Source organism: Neovison vison, chromosome 13 (genome assembly GCF_020171115.1).
Source record: "Neovison vison isolate M4711 chromosome 13, ASM_NN_V1, whole genome shotgun sequence".
NCBI classification, from domain to species: domain Eukaryota; kingdom Metazoa; phylum Chordata; class Mammalia; order Carnivora; family Mustelidae; genus Neogale; species Neogale vison.
The window spans coordinates 99,284,695-99,302,734 of record NC_058103.1 but is presented as its reverse complement, the minus strand read 5'-3'; the positions used below and the strand labels follow the sequence as shown (position 1 = coordinate 99,302,734).

At 38.3% G+C, this 18,040-nt stretch overlaps 1 protein-coding gene across 1 annotated transcript in view; it reads left to right on the top strand.

Annotated features, from left to right (window-relative positions):
• Positions 1-18,040, top strand: part of MAP2K5 (mitogen-activated protein kinase kinase 5) — a 256,439-nt gene that overhangs the window by 124,824 nt on the left and 113,575 nt on the right. The window contains exons 14-15 of the mRNA XM_044231754.1: positions 13,474-13,547; positions 14,526-14,576. Of these exons, the coding sequence (XP_044087689.1) occupies positions 13,474-13,547; positions 14,526-14,576 (125 nt within the window). The remainder of the gene's footprint in view (positions 1-13,473; positions 13,548-14,525; positions 14,577-18,040) is intronic.

Genomic DNA, 18,040 nt, shown 5'->3' with positions numbered 1-18,040 from the left:
TTCAAATAACGCTTCACAAGAAAAGCAGCGAAAGATTATGTGGGAATAGTTAGAACCTTCCCCAGACTTTCCTCCTTATCTTCTTTCCCATGAGAAATGGAAAGATCTAAAATAAAACATCTGAAGATCAGCCAGCTATTCAGTGCCAAAGCTGGGATAATAGTCCAGCCGATAAATTCAGATGTGGTTTATCTTCTATGTAGTTCAGCTTGTTGAGGCCTAAGACTTGGGATTAGAGGGCCACCTGGGTGGCTCAGTCAGTTGAGCATTGACTTTGGCTTAGGTCATGATCTAGGGTCTTGGGATTGAACCCCCCATCAGGCTCCTTGCTCAAAGAGGAGTCTGCTTGTCTCTCTCCCCCTCTCTCTGCCCTTCCCCACACTTGTGCATGCACACTTTCTCTCAAATAAATAAATAAAATCTTTTAAAAAAAGAATAAGACTTAGGATTGGAGACTCTAGTTGTATAGCCCTAGGCAAGTTGTTTTATTAATTTGAGCCTCAATTTACTCATCTGTAAAATGGAGCTAATGATATTTATCTCAGTGGTTATAATGAGAACTAAATGAGTTAATGCATATGATGATAATGCATTTAGCTTAATGTTTGGCATATACAAGTACCACAGAGGTATTAGCTGCTAGAATTTTTATTTCTTTCCTTTTTTTTTTTTTCTTTTTAGGGGAGGGAGGGGCAGAGAGAGGGGGACAGAGAAAGAATCTCAAGCAGGCTCCACTCTCAGCACAGAGCCCAACTCAGGGCTCAAATTTAAGAGTTGGACGCTCAACCAACTGAGCCGCCTAGGAGCCCCTAGAATTTCTATTTCTTTTGAACAATTTACCAGAGTTCGTCTTGTGGACGTGCTGCTTCAAGTCTACAATTAAAATGCATCTTATAGTTTATTTGTGCCTTTAATGTAATATTCCATTCCATTTTTTCCTTTTCCCTTTTCACTGCTTTTATAGTTAGTAGGAGTCTTAGAATTCGTGGTATCTTAGATGTGGGGAAGTAGGTTCTCTCAGAGCTGGGACAAGATACTTGTACTTGTCCCTTCTGAGTCTCAGGAACTGGTCCCTTTGCACCTGCTCTTTATCACACACCGACCAGAATGCGTACATATTGCTGGGCAGAAATCTAAAATCCGCTGTGCTAGAAGGGAACCTCTTTTATTTATTGTGAAAAGATTGAGGGAAGGCAGAGGCCGTTTTGCCCTTGGTATCAGCCTTTTTAAATGCTGCGTGTCTCTTGCCTTTCTCATACATGAAGGAGAAAACCAGGTTTGTTGCCTCCGTTCTGAATGGAATCATGAGATTCTAGATAGTAGCTGCCATTTCAGATAGCTAATTATACTGTTTAATTTTATTTAAGGCTTTGCAAGAATATTTGGATGACCTACCCTTTATTATGTGATGGAGTGATTAGAATAACTTTTATATTGCATTGTGGCTTTCTCTTATGTGCGTCCCTGTTGTGCACAGATGAATTCGTAATGCAGAATGTCAGCAGAGTCTATATTTAATTGTACCTGCTGTTCTCATTCATTAGAATGCAGTCCCCAAGAAATAACTAGATAGATATATTAGTTGTTGTCTTTTCATAAGACAATTAAACATAATGAAAGGTAATGAAAGGAGGTTTCTGCAGCACCCTTGGAACAGTGCTAGGAGAGGGTACCAGGAGGGGAGACCTGCTAATGTGTCCTCTGGCTCCTGGCATGCAAGCAAAACCGTGTAATTGCTTTATGGAGGGAAGAAGTTGTAGAGAAGTTTATTTCTGCTTTCACTGTCATCCACAACAGAGCCACGTACCATATTTCAAAACTGAGATCACATTCCCTTAAGAATTTTAGCCCTGGCTCTTTCTAAAAGCATCCAGCGAGGCTTGAAAGCACAGAGCAAATTAAATATTTTAAGTATAAAACATGAATGATACCAAAAAAAGAGCAGAAGTAGCAGATACCATCAGCACTTGGTAGGAATAGATCACAACAAAAAGGGAAGCCTCGATTTGTGTGGTTTTCCTTTTCCAACCAGAGAAAGCACGCAGTGGCTTGCACAAAGTCAACGTTTTCTTTGGAGCTAATCTTACCAGGAAACAGACACACAGATCCCTGTACAAAGCGCATCGGGTAACTCCAGCTGTAGTGTAGTGAAAGTGCTTCTATTTATCTTTTCTGAACAGCCCCCTCGGCACCCAGCCACATCGTGACCGAGGGTAGCCTCCCCCTCTGACCCGTGGTTGTGTTAGGAGCGGGGGCTGGGCTGTGGGCGGCAGGGCGTTTTGTGGAGAGCTGCAGAAAGCACATGCTCTCATGGGCTCCGGTCTTTATTAGCAAGCTTCAGCCTGATGCTGTTTTTGTGGATTGTTTAATAGCTAATTGATGCAGCATGTGTCAAGATACAGTTTCTTGCACGAGGCGGTTATGGGTGGCAACATGGGTTGTCTCAACATGATACCAATTTCCACAGTCAATTTGGTCAATTCAGTGAAAAAAAGAGTGAGTCAGTCCAGCTTGAAAATCCGAGACTTTTCTGGAGGTTATTGAGGCAACCATGGTTGGTTGACCAAATTTTTCATGTTTGAACCAGTTGTTTTCACATTTTGTTTACATAGCCTTAGTTTTGTGGGGGAATAGTCTTACAACACACAGAAGTGACTCTTAAAAATTCATGTCTTTAAATATTTATAATCACCATCAGGCCTTCTAGTGCATATCAGTTTTGAGAGGGAATAACCATTTTGCCATTGGCATATAGTATGTGATCATTATAATTAACTGATGTTTCGCATTTTGTTATCAGTAGAGTAGGAAAGTGACCACGGTGACAGGAAAGCACCGGAGACACTATGGAGAATAAGTCAAATTGTGTTTTGAGGCTGATTTTTTAAGCAGTTTTATTGATCTATAACTTACATATCATCAAATTCACCCATTTTAAGTTTATGATTCAGGGATTTTTAATAAGTTATAGAATTGTACTACTATCCCCATAATCCGTTTTGGAACCTTTCCATCACCCCAGAAAAGTCCTTGTGCTCATTTGCAAACAATCCCTGCTCCCAGCCCCAGGGAACTACTGATCTATTTTCTGATTTTATAGAATTGCCTTTTCCGGACATTTTATAAAAGCAGAATCATAAAACATATTTTTTTTTTTTTGTAAACCCTATCTGTAACATGGTATTCAAACTCAGTGACCCTGAGATCAAGAGTCACATGCTCTACCAACTGAGCCAGCCAGGTGCCTCAATGTAAAATCTTTGCTATCTCACTTCTTTCACCTAGCATAATGTTTTTGGGGTTCACCCATGTGGTACCATATGTCATTCATTCCTTTTTATTGCTGAATTATAATTTGTTGTATGGATAGATCACATTTTATCCATCCATTTGCTAATAGACATTTGGATCATATCTAGTTTGGGGCTATTATAATAATGCTGTTATTCGTGTACAAGGCTTTATTTTGTTCTCTGTTCATATAACTCTTGAGTAGATAGGTGGGGGTGGTTAGTATCTTTTTTTAAGTATTTGTAATCACAGTGAATCAGGTCATATAGTACATACCACTTTTGAGAAGAAATAACCATTTTTTTAATTAATCCATAGTTTATGACCAGTGTAGTTAACTGATGTTTCATATTTTGTTAAAAAATCGGACAGAGGGGTGCCTAGGTGGCTCAGTCGGTTAGGCATCTATCAACTCTTGATTTCAGCCCAGGTTGTGACCTCAGGGTCATGGGATCAAGCCCCACACCAGGCTTCATGCTCAGCACGGAGTCTGCTTCTCCCTCTCCCTCTGCTTCTCCCCTCTTCATGCTTTCTCTCTCACTCTTTGTCTTTCAAGTAAAATATGGGGCACCTGGGAGGCTCAGTTGGTTAAGCACCTACCTTCAGCTTAGGTCATGATCCCAGGGTCTGGTATCAAGCCCCACATGGGGCTCCCTGCTTAGTAGGGAGTCTGTTTCTCCCTCTCCTTCTGCTCCTCCCCCTCTGCTTGTGTTCTCTCTCTCTCTTAAATAAGTTTTAGAAATCTATAAAATTAAAATCTCTTTAAAAGAAAAAGAGTAGGAAAGTGACCACAAGGGTTATATGGTAAGTTTATGCTTAATTTTTTTTTCTTTTTTTTCTTTTTCAAAGATTTTATTTATTCATTTGACAGAGATCACAAGTAGGCAGAGAGGCAGGCAGAGAGAGAGGGGGAAGCAGGCTCCCCGCCAAGCAGAGAGCCCAACGCGGGGCTCGATCCCAGGACCCTGAGACCATGACCCGAGCCGAAGGCAGTGGCTCAACCCACTGAGCCACTAATATCCAGTTAGAGGCTCCTGTAGATAACCATCTACTGTTATCTTATACATGATGTGAGACCCTGTTTGTGAATTCTCTTATTCTTCTCACTTCCTGGTATCTTTCTAATCTTCTGAGCACTTCAAATTATTGAACAGAACTATATCATAGCTGCCTATTATCTATATGGGATGTCACTTATGCAACTCAGATATTCATTACATCATCAATAAAACACCCACTTACTGCAAAATCTCCCTGAAGGAATGGGCAAATATTATGACAGGAGATTCATGTTGTGACCAGATAATTGTTAGCTCTGAACAGCACTTGCCATCCTGGTAGAAGGCTGTCTTTAGGTAGAGCTCGTATAATGAAAGTGAACTTTATTTAGAACTGGGTCTGGTTTAGTGTGTTAGATAGCCCACTTCCCGACTTTCAAGGGTGAGAGTCATTGTCATTACCAATTCTACAAAGCAATACCTCCAGTATATGTGGTGCCTTCAAGTTTACAAAACATTTCTCTCATTTATTTTATTAATTTAAAATAGCAATTTGTTGAGGTCCAGCTCTGTTATAGGCACTGCTAAGTACACAGTCCCACTGTTTTCCTAACCACCTTGTGAGCATGGGAAGATCAGATACCATCTATAATCTTATCTATCCTGCGCTCGTGAGCACATGCACACAGGCACACTCGCACACTTTCCATGTCATCTCTGCTTCCTCTGAGAGGGTCTGACCAACAGATATCTATTCTGAGTCCCATAAAAATCTATCTGCATAAAATGACTAAATTTTTTTCTAAAATGAAAGAAGATAAGAAATAGCTGATTTAAAAATGGGTACTTTGCATTGTACCTTTATCTCAATTTCTCCAACATGGTATTGACCTCTTGGCCAAGATAGATTAAAATCAGACTGCTGCGAGTTAGAGAACACCAACACATATTTTATATCTAATGCTAAGAGAATTAGAGTTAATTTGGTTTTTCACCAAAGAGTTATGTTTTACATTCGATGAAGCTTGTTTCTTTTTAGTGGTATGAAGAGGACCTGTAATTTTACATACCTCATTTGTATTTTCTTTGAGAAAATGTCTCAGTTAAAATCAATGCCGTACTATTCATTTAAGCTCCCTTGCCTTCAATAAAACTAATTGATAAACCCTAATAATTAATGGCCTGATTAAACCAAAATGACTTACATCTGCCCTGATGATTGCCATTTATAGTCAGTCACTTTAATGACTCATCTTTTTTGCACTTTGTTTACAGAAGAAAGGTTATGGTGTTTTTAAGTGAGCTGAATAAAAAGCTATAGCCTTTCAGTTGCCGTTTGTTTTCCATAACTTGAGGCTGCATTAAAATAAGTGTACCAACTGCCCCCTTAAAAGAAACTTTTTGCCTTATCTGTCATGTTTATGGCTTGGAATGAAGTTGAAAACAAACCAGAAGAGATCACTTTAGTATTCCTCCAGTGGTTTTCAAGAGTTGTAGAATTTGCATATTTTAAGTGGAAACTTGGAAGTAATAAGTTCTGGGGCTGCATACTGGGATTGTTTGCACCTCAGATACAAGGTGGGATATTTTATTTAGATGAAATAAAACTTAAATGGGAGGAACCATCCTCATTCCAACATTTAAAGGAGATCCAATTTGCTTCAAATTCTGCGAAATGAATTAAGATTTAGCCTAACTAAATAAAGCCCTAATGTCATACTTGTCTATTTCAAAAAAAGATTTGAGGAGCACCTCTGGCTCAGTCAGAAGAGCATGTGACTCTTGATCTTGGGATAGTGAGTTGGAGCCCCACATTGGGTGTAGTGATTGCTTAAAAAATAATAATAAATATGAAAAAATATTTGAGGCAGCTTATGATATCAGGTCAAAACAATGAACAGAAGATAAAAGACAAGAACTTTAAAATAAAGAGATATTCCCACTTCTACCCAGAAAGCAATCACTGCTATGGGACTTGTCCTCCACCAAAAACAACTAGGGAACTGGACAAAATTTATGAAACATCTGTTTTCAGACATTAGATAATAAGCCATTTCAGGACTATGCTCCCTGAGAAAAGGTAACAGATGAAGTAAGCTCTGTAATCACCCAAGTTTTCTGCCTTGACACAGTTTCTGGATTGCAGCATAGGGGGAGGGGACTCAGACAGAGCCCAAAAGTCTTCCTGAGCTGAAGAGATGGAGTTTGGAGATCAGAAAAGCCAAAATGGTTAGAATTTACAGGGTAGAACCCTAGAGAGGCAAGAATTATGCAGAGAAAGAACTCAAGAAACTGTATTAGAGTGTCCTTAAGTCTTTAGCCAAATGACCAACCTCTGCATTCATAGAGTGAAGTCTTACAAAGCTAGACAAAGAACTACTGTCTGGGAAGGAATATTTCTGGGGAAGTATAAGCTAAACAATTCCTAAAGCTTATACAGAGTTGGGAATTTTTTAAATTCCAATCAACCAGTGTGGAAAGACCTTGTTGAATACATTGGAGCATTCAAGAGAAGCCTTTTAGAAGGGTCATGCTTACATTAGAGGTTATTCTAGGCTCTCTATGAATAAAGACTCTAAAATAAGCTTCAAAATAATTTGGTTATCTGCAAATAAGTTAACTACCTGCTGGTATCAAGTTCAACAGTCTTTGAAGGATTACAACTAAATTCAGAACTTAACAACGTAAGATTCACAATATCTGGCATCCAAATAAGAATTAGTAGGCGAACAAGTATTTTTCTGATAATGGATGAAAGATCATAACCAAGAGGGGAAAATAATCAATATAAACAATACCCCTCACTCCCCACACCCTGAGATAATGGACTTAGCAGATAAGGACTTAGAACAGTTGTTATAAATATTACAGATATATTCAAGGATCTCAAGGAAAACATGAGCAATATGAGGAGAGATGGAAGTTCATAAAGAATCAAGTGGAACATCTAAAGATGAAAAATAAGGTATCTGAAATAAAAATTTCACATGATGGAATTAACATTGGATTAGACACTACAGAAAAAAACAGTCAGTGATACGGACGTTAGAAATAAAGAAAATACCCCAAAAATGCTAGAACATAAAAAGACCAAAAAAAAAAAAATATATATATATATATATATATATATATATATATTTCATAGGCTCATTGACCTTTGGGACAGTATCAGGAAGTCTAGGGTATATGTGTAATTGGAGTCTCAGAAGGAAGGGAGAGAGAAAAGGAAAAAACAAACAATTTGAAGAAATAAAGACTCCAGACTTTCCAAATTTGATGAAACCCATAAGCCTGTGGATCTAAGAAGTTCAACAAACCCTAACCAGGATAAACACAAAGCCATACCAAAGTGCAACAGAATAAAGAATTTAAAAACCTGTGATTTAAAAGATCTTTAACATATTCAGAGAAAACAAAATATAGAACGAAGAAGAGGGAAAAGGAGGGGGAAAGGAAGAATAAATAACGACGGCAGACTTCTTGTCTGAAGTTATACAAACTACAAGATATGGAAAGATATCCTTAAAATGTTGTATGTGGGGAGGACTCTATCAATCCAAAATATTATGTTTAGTAAATATACTTTTCAAAAATAACAGCAAAATAAGACTTCTTTAGGCAAACAAAGCAGAGAAAAAAGTTCTGTTTTTTGCCATTAGGCCAAATGTTGAAATTATTGAAGCAAAAGGAAAATGATACCAAGTGAATGATTAGGCCTATACAGAGGAATAAGTAGCACTAGAAATGGTAAACATGTGGATATATATAAGTTTTTCTCACTTTTAAATTTAAAAGATTAAAGCAAAAATTAAGACAGTACAGTGTGGAACTTACAACATATGTGGAGAGAAGATACATAATAGTAACACAAAGGATGGGAGAAATAAAATGGAAGTGTATTGTTGTAAGTTCTTATGTTATAAATGAAATACCCGAATATTACTTGAAAGTAAACTGAGAAGTTAAAGAAACATACTGTAAATCCTAGAACAGCCATTTAAAAAAAGAAACGAAAAGCTTCAAACAGGGGCTGGCAAATCTTAGCTCACAGGCCCTTTGGCTCACTGCCTATTTTTATGAACAAAATTTTAATGGAACACAGCCATACCCATTAATTTATGTATTGCCTATGTTTGCTTTTGCACTACAGCAGCAAAACTGAGTAGTTATAACAAAAACCATACGGCCCTCAAAGCCTGAAATATGTTTTTTTACAGAACATGTCAATCTCTGGCTTAGAAGCCCATGGTAGAGATCAGTGGAAAGATAGAAAGAACTGAACTAATCCAAAAGAAAGCAAGGAGAAAAAGAAAAGAGAAACAAAGTGCAGATGGGACAAATAGTGAGATGGTAAGATTGAACTCAGCCATATCAATAATTACGTTAAATGTAAATGGTCTAAACACTCCAGTTAAAAGCACAAATTGTCAAACTACTTAAAAAAAAAGAAAAAAGACCCAACTGTTGTACTATTTGGAGCATATGAACTTTGAATATTAATGACAGATACAACTTCTAAACACTAACCAACTTATTATGGGATTCATGATATATGTAGAAAAGGCAAAACTGTAACGACAGAAACTGGTCTGTCATTGCCAGAGGTCAGGGAGGAGTTGACTATAAAGGGGCACAGGGAACTTTCTGGGGTCATACAAATGTTTTGTATCTTGTTTGTGATGTGGATACATGGATGTATACATTTTTCAAACTCATCAAACTGCATTCAAAATGATTGCAATAAAATTGGTGTTTTAAATGAATAAAATTGATTTTAAAAAGTAAAATAAGAGAAGAAGTTTCTCTTCAGATATTTTTAGCTAGACAGTAGTTAAATCAGAAGCAATCCAGGAGGTTATGTTAGTCTTTTCTGAATGCTGGTCTAAAGACCAGGCTCTGTTAGATTGGTTTCCAATTCAGTAGATCTGTGGTGGAATTCAAAAGTTGGCTTTTGGTTTTCATTTTGGTTTGGTTTGGTTATTTTTAAATGCACAACCAAGTTTGGGAGTTCTTTAGTTGCATAATTCTCATTGTTTTTATTATAGGAGGTATGCCAGTTGTTTAGGAAGAGAATCCCATTTCAGTTATACATAAGCAGTGTTGTTATCCTGAAATCTCATGTACTATATTTTGGTAAAAGAATATGCCAGCGGGTCTATTGACCACTTTTGCCTCAGGGGCAGAGAGTGGGTCTTACTCATGTTTCTCTCCACATCACCTACCCTAATATCTGGCACATGTTAATGCATCAGTAAATATTTGTTGAATAAGTGTTTTTGAATGACTGGATTCTTTCCAGAGTGAAAAATGTCATTTAAAAAATGTGCTCATTAATAGTTAAATGTATTTATTCTGAAGTATATGCCATTAAGTGGGGAAGGATTCAACTCCTTATTGGGTCCAGTTCTCTGGACAAGCACATTTCCCCATCTGTTTATAAGAGATATCATTCATTCACTGTTTGTTCAGCAAATGTGGTTCCTTGTCAGTACCAGACACCATTCTAGATACAGTAGCTAATGCAACAGATAAGTCCCTATACTTGCGGAGGTTCCCTTTAACAGTGGAGGAAAGACAGCAGATTTGCACATGCATCTGTGATGGGAGGGTATTGCTGTTCCCACTAGTTGACTGGGGAAAGCTTCTCTTAAAAAGATTACATTTGAGTGGAAACCTAAAAGAAATGAAGGAGCAAGCTATGTGTGTGTGTGTGTATATATATATGGGAGCAGAGTAGTCCAGGGGCATGGAACGCTGAGGAAGGAGCATGTCTCACAAGGAAGGCAGTGAAATGAAGCTGACTATGCAGAGAAAGGAATAGGAAGGATGTGAGCCCAGGGCTAATGCGGACCAGCTCAGAGATGGCCTCACAGACTATCATGAGGGCTGCATTTTGTGTTGAGCTGGGAAGCCCTTGGAGGTTTTAGGCAGAAAAATGACATTGTCTAATTTAGTTTTCCAAGGATCACTTAAAAAAATTTTTTTAAAATAAAAGGATTACGTTAACCACTGTGTTCAACGCAGACTGTATAGAGGAATCATAAATAATGAGGAGACCAGTTCGGTAGCCTTGTTGAGGAATGTGTCCACATGGTCTGACAAAAATGCCTCCTCGTGAACATTAAATTGTTTTTATCATTCTATTTACTGTACTTGGGGAATTACCTTCTTTTAGCTAGTGTTTTACTGAAATACAGCTAAAGTTGTCTGCAGCAACAACAAATTATTTCCTAAATAGATCAAAATATTCCACTTTTTGTTTATAACAGTTTTGTTGATTATCAGTAGATAACAATACTTTATATTTATGGAGTGTTTGGCCTCTTAAAAGCAATTTTACATTGGTTATCTCATCTAATCCTCACCATTCTTCAATATTGACACAGTAGCTATTATTGTCTCCCTGCAGAGGTAGAACGAAAACATCATCTGCCATGTTAAATTCACATGCCAAGTTTGTGGCTGGGCCAAAAAGACAAAAATGCAGGTCCTCTGTCTCCTAGCCTAAATCCACTGTTTTTGTTTAAAAGGGTCTGTTATGTTCAAATGCTATCTCAAGATATTACTGGGAAGGGGGGTTACTTCTATTAGCAAAGTTAGTGTATTGTTTAAAAAGCCATTAACGAGTGAGCAAGGTACTGTTGTCAGAAACATACACCCAGAGATGTGTGAAGCATCTTCCTGCCCTGTGAACTTACTACTTGGTGTGGAAATACCTACACCAGTAAATATGGTAAATAACTCTGGTCAAACCGTGTGACATACTTAGTCCCAAACAAATGGCACTGACAGTAAATGCTTTAGCAGTTCGGAGGAAGCCAGGACTCAGATGGCCTGAGTAGTTAAGGCCACAGGGAGGCGGGGTACTTGAGTTGAAGTATAGGATTCATTCAGGAAATATTGAGGAAGGGGTTCTCAACCTGGGGGCGGGCAGGAGGGAGAGAAGAACACGCAGCATGAACAAAGGCTTGGTGATGGGAGTGTTCTGTTTCTTCGGAGACCATGATTAAGACAGTCCAGGTATAATACCAAGGATGTGGGGAGGAGTGGATGTTCGCTGCTTTCATAGACGAAGTGTTCCCTGGGAAGAAGTAGGCTGAGAGGTGAATGTGCAAAAAAGTCATAGAGCAGGCTTGCATGTAAGTCAAGATCTTGGAGAGCTGAAAAATGCAATGAAGTTCTTATTTACACCTTGCCTTTTAGAGTATAAGCTAGCAATTCTGTTGTTTTATGGCTCCTCTCTCTATTGATCCACCTAAGTCAAAAGTGTATCTGATTAGAGCTAAAGATGTGTTAATTTGGGCGTAGCTTGTGATTTCCAGGCAGCTCCTTCTTCCGGGAGCTCAAAATATTTGCTCATTAACTATCTCCATCTGATGTGGTGGCTTAAGAGTGGTTTAAAGCTGTCGATGTATAAAAGAGCAGATTGTCCAAAAGAAAAATACTCAAAGTTGAGGGCCTCTAATGAGAGTTGGATTTGGAAGGTAAGACCAGACTATGTGGAGTCCAGCATTTCTTTCAGTTCCCTAGACAGCCTCTACCAGAGCTGTCTACGAAACGTATATAAGGGGCCAACTCAGAGTTCACATTTAGGTTGGCAGAGGTCAGGGACTATTGTACTTCCTTAACCAGGGGAGAAATGATATAGTAAACGTGGTAATTTTCATATGGGCATAGTGTAAGATTTATAATTCAAATTGAGAAAGTTGGAGGCAGAGAGACTAGCTGGTAGAAGAACGTACACCAGCCTACACATCGTAACTTATATTCAGAGAGTGCCCCTAAAAGGGAGGATAGAGTATGTCTTGTATGAAGGGCAGGCTGCCAAGACCTGTTCTATAGCCATCCGCTGATCACTGGAACAGAATGATCAACATTAAATCATACTTTGCGTGTCTGGTTTCCATTCATTTAGTCTCTCGTCTGTTCAACAAATATTTATTAAGCATATACTACAGCCCTGAAACTCTTCTAGGGGCTGGGAATATAGTAATCAATGAAAGAAAGTTCTCGTCAGTCAGGCAACATGAAACGAGAGCATGTACGTGGAAGTGCCTGGCACATCACCTGTCACGTAGGAAGTAGACTTCAGTAATTGTTGGTTACTGAGTTTGAACGTGAAGTTTGAATTAAGTACCTGCTATTGGCAAGATTGTTTGTTGGGGTTACCTTTTGCGAAGTGGAGGGTCAGGGTGGACTGACTCACATGTTTTTTTTAATTTCACATGAAAAAATTGAGTCTATTGCTCCATTTTGGGGTAATTTGGGGTAATAGTTAATGTATATTAAATATAACAAGTTGTCTGTTCGAGACCACTTTTGCCATTGAAGATGAAATGTTGAAGCAGGTGCTACTCTGTACCATCAGCAGTGGTGTGCTCTTGTCCTGTTGGGATGGTTTTTGTGGGCTCCCTGAATTCCTGAAATGGCTCATTGCTGTCACTGACAATGCTTCGCAGAAACCCTTTGTGTCATTATTTAGCAACCGACTGCCTTGGCAAAAGCTATGTCACTTCTTTTGTTAACTCTAACAGCAGTCAAAAGTGATGTAAGGGAAGAGAAGGAGAAATGAAACAAAGATCGATACGTGCATATATGCACACACATCCACATGCCTTTTAGACCAGTTTCGGAGTGTTATCTGAAATAGCATTTGTCACCTAAAACCAGGAGATAACAAGACTGCATTCTTTTGTCATTGCTTCATTCAGATATGACCTGTTACCAGCAACATAGGAATGATATTTTTTTTTTCCTTGTTGGCTTCCCTTTGGCCTTACTGCTTCTTAAATGGGAAGAGTAGTTTCACATCAACAGCAAAGCTAAACCTTTTTGTGCAAATTCTTTGCAAGAAGATTACATTTTCTTATCCACCTACTTTTCCTGAAAGCCTGGGGATAGGATGATGGATGCATTTTCTGTTGTGGGAAGTCAAGATTTTATTTGACTTTCAGTTGAAATAAACCCTTGCTTCCATAGAAACCAGAAATGGTTGGAAGTGAAGGAGTTAAGACCTTACATTTTGCCTCCAGATAAAATGCTTTGCATTAAATTTGTGATTAGAATTCCGGGTTGAACAGATGATGTCATTTCTGCAGTATGGTATGGTGTGCACAAGTGCTTTTTGAAAACACGTTCTGTAAATACAGAATTAGTTACCTGGACTTTTCTGATTCCTCTTTAGATGTAAAACCCTCCAATATGCTAGTAAACACAAGAGGACAGGTCAAGCTGTGTGATTTTGGAGTTAGCACTCAGGTAGGTCTCTCTCTCTCTCTCTTTTTTTTTCCTCCCAGGTTGTTGTCCTTCCTGCAACATTCACTTTTTATTTTCAGTCTTACTTTTTGGATTGAAAAATCACCTAGCTGCCAGACAAACAGAACTGTGCATCTCCTCGGCTGGGAGTGTGTTATTCATTTTTAATCTCTGAGCGCGTTTCCTTCATCAGAATATGATTGTTCATTGTTTAATGACAGTAAAAACTGCTGATATTGTAATTACTACTTACGAATAGCAAACTTCATTGATATGCAGCTTTGATATGAAAGCGTTTTGACCAGACAAAAGGGAGGGCAGAGTGGGAGCTGTGCCTGGGGAGCCCAACTGGCCCACAATAAAAATTAATATTGGGAGCAACAATGGTGGAGGGCCATTACAATGTGCAGCACAAATTTTAATTAATTTCCATTTTGGGCCTCCCCTGAGAACCCCGGTGATAGTGACCCATGAGCGTGCTGTGATGTTGATTTGAATTGCAGCCACCTTTACTCCCAGCCAAACACGAAGACCAAAGCGAAGGTCATCGTTGTATTATGGGCTGTCAAAGTCTGTTATCCCTCCAGCGTATTTAGTGTTCATTCCATTCTAGCAAAGCACAGGCTTCATTCACATCTTGAGCCATCTGACTAAAAAATGAGTATGTTCAGATTCTACTTCAAATTGACTTTTTATATCAGGCGGGTTTGGGGTACTAAAGCGATAAGCATCCTGCTTAAGTGAATTGTTTAAGGTTATCTGCTATAAACTGTAATGCTGTGCTTGTCTAAATTGGAAATCACATTCAAAAGAAAAGAGAGATTTAATCATTTTTAATGCCTTTGTAGATAAATTTGTTCCCTTTTACATAATTTTTGGTTGATTTATAGAAATGATGATTGTAGGTTAAATGAGGAATAATTGCCCATTTTATTTCCACATTATCTTTATATTGTTCTAACAGACTGTTTTGTCTCATAGCTGGTGAATTCTATAGCCAAGACGTATGTTGGAACAAACGCTTATATGGCGGTAAGTAAACTTATGCAAAAATAACATGTAAAACCAACATCTTTATCTTTATGTACTTGGTAATGTAGAATTCTTGAATTAATTCAACAGCTTTATCCTAACAGATCATAAATTACAAAGTCAATCCAGTCATGATCTGATTTTTAAATCTTTCTAAAAGGCATTGAGGTTTTTACAGGAGCTGCCAACTTATCTTTTTAGTTGACTTTAAGTATTTGGTTCGAGTGTGAAATTGCTGAGTTTTGAAGTTTAATCCTACAGAAAAATGGCCCCTTAGAGCACATGGACCACTTTGCCACATTGTTTACCTAATTAACCCCTCAAGTATCCCAAAATGTCAGTTGGTAAGATCGGTTGGTTTTTTCCTAGGAATACAAACACGCTTTGTTACCTGATCAAAATTAAATTTTTGACATAACCAACTCTTACTTACGGATCTCTGAACATAGAGGTTGGGCAGGAAATTCTTTCTCTCGAACGTGTAATAATCTGTATTCTGTTTACGTGTTGGGTTCATGTCTGTTGGATTAATTCCTCTGACATGAATTTACCACATATAAAAATTAGAAGCCTAGAACTGTTTCAAAGACTCAGTGTGGACTTGGCTTCAACCTTTCCTTTTTTTTTCTACCTTTTAAGTAAGGGAAGTCATTTGGGACACAAATGCTTTTGTTTTTTTAGTTTCTACAGTCACTTCAAGAGGGGGTGGTTGGGAGAGACAAGTAGGAAGGTTTTCTAGTATCATTTTTGGAGCCAAGTTTTGTTTTAACACCTTAAGGCCTTTTTTTTTAAATGAGGATTCTGGATTTACTCAGTCTGTTTTACTTCCAATAGTCTTTATATGAAGTTAAGCAATATTAGTATGGCTGGAACCCTGGCTCTTATTCTCAGTTCATATATTATCTTGATAAAAAGATATTAGTATGGATGGAACACTGGAACTTATTCTCAGAACAGAATGAGCCTTTTTTTTTTCTTATTGAGGTATCAGAATAGTTAATTTTTGTCTTGCCTGGTTTTTAAAGAAAATTCATTCTATCTCATTTTCCTAGGTAATGTGGAAAAATATTAACCTCTAAAGTCATCGTGTCTGTTTATATAAAACATAATCGCCCTCTTGGCTCTACCAGGTTAGCGAGATTGGTGAGCCACTTTCACAATTAATAAACCCCTACCAAATGCCACAGTTTCCGTCTTTGAAAGAATTACGGAACACTGTGATTTAAAAATAACTAAATAAAACTACGATAAATGAAACAACTTATCATCTACCCATCATGTTTTTAGTAGCTTTAAATTGCCCTAATAATTAAATTGCATTATGTTTGAATGTACAAATCTAGATTACAGTTGTCTTTCCCAGGTGTACGATAAAGAAATTATCTTTTTCCCTTTTCGTTTATGGATGAATGTGATGCGTCCATCTGTTAATTGAATGTGAGGACTAAAATTATGAAATGTTAGCTCAGATTGGCACAGCTAAAATTGCTTTGCTTCTTGGGTGAGTGAATCCTAGTCCTCAGCTTTATAGTTCAGGCTGTAAAAAGCAAAAGATACCTAGAAAGCCCAGAGTGATAGCCCAACAGTGAGCTTTGCTCAGTCCAGCAGACTCTCGCTGGTGTGGGATCAGAGGTTGGGGTGGGAGAAAGTAGAAATAACATTATTCTGTTACAGGTCTTAATCCCTGCCTGAGATACCGCAAGATCCTATTATAGAACCACCATTGAGGACAACTGGGTGAAGGGTGCACAGAACTTCCCTGTATATAGTTTTTTCCACTCATGAATCAATATGTATTTCAAAATTTAAAAATTAGGTCAGAAAGGGAAGTTTCATCGGGACGTGCCCACGCCCTTCTGTTTGCGTGTCGGCTGTGGCTGCGCTGGGGATACAGTGGCCGCGTGGAGTCGCCGTGACAGTTGCAGCAGAGACCATATGGCCCACAGAGGGAGAAATATTTATGCTCTGGCCATGTACAGAAAAAGTTGGCCAGCCTCTGGCCTATCCCCGAGAAAGCTGTATCTGACACTGAGTACCAGCGATCCATCAACCAGCATTGACCGAGCAGCTCCCATGCTATTAGCCGGGTCACAGTGGAACCATTTGAAGCCGCAGAAGATGTGGGTGAAATGGGAAGCGTGGCATTATATGTGGCTACATCATGTGAGACCTACGAAAGACTTAAGTTTTATCAAACATACATTTCGAGAGTAAGAAGGCATACAGTGTATGATTTGGATGATTTAACAGTATGTGAAAAGGATACTTACTAAAAGATCACTATGGAGGGAGGAGCAAAGACTTAGAAATAGAAGATAATGTGATATCGTTTGGGGTGGGAGGTAGGGCAGAGGATAAGTAATAAGTTGTAGGAATATACAGTTAGAGGTCAGCCGGTATGATACCCTTATAATAACTAATACTTAACCCATGTGCCAGTCATTCTTTTAAACTCTTACATGTAAATGCTTTAAATCTTTACAACCACCCTATCAGGTAAGTAGTATCATTTTCCTCTTACACGTGAAAAAACAGGGATAGAGAGGTTAAGTAGCTTACTTGAGTTCATACATCTAATAAGTGGCAGAGTCAGGATTCAGACCTAAGTCATCTGTCTACAGACACTTAACGTCTAACTGCTGTGCCTCTCCCTGTGTCCAGATTATATCTGTATCTCTCCCCATCTAGATCGTGATCTTTGGAGGGGCAGGGTTTATTCTGCTCGTTCTCTATATCTGGTCCTACACACAGGGCTAGATGAATGAATTAGTTCTTGAAAGCTGCCTTCCCAGCATGACTTATTCACTAATTATAAGCAGAGCATTTAACTTTTCATATTAAGTATTTCCTTTGCACTGTAAGGTATAGAAGACCCCCAAATTACCCAAACACAGTAAACTAGGCTGCTCAAATGTTGAAAAGAAAATAAATGAAAGAAGTAGCACTGCATGTACAATCTCAATTCATTCTTCTATAGTCTAAAGTGTAAGGGATAGGATAATGATAACTAGGAGAGAGGGCATTTTTCTTAAGATCCTAAGTCATGAAAAAATAATACTGATGAACCACTTATGGGCACGTTAAGGGGTGGGACTTACAGGAGACTTGGAAAGTCATTTGGCCTAACCTCATTGACCCACACGATTGGAAAGTGGATGGCAAGTCCAAGGACATACCACATTTTAGGGGCAGATATTTAGGTCTGGTGGACACTGTAAGCCAATGCAAGAAATATTTTCAGCTTCATTTTAAAAGGATCTCATCCAGTAGGATTACAAGAGAAGTTGAGAAGGCTCGAGGGGCTCACATTAAACCATTTCTCAGATACTCTGATTACTAAAAATCTTATCGTCTTAAACATAGAAGTCCCTAAACTTCAGTTCAGTCATTGTGGTTTATTTACTATTACAATGTTTTAATTAAATACAAGTTTGACATTATTATGAATAGAGTTTTAAAATTAA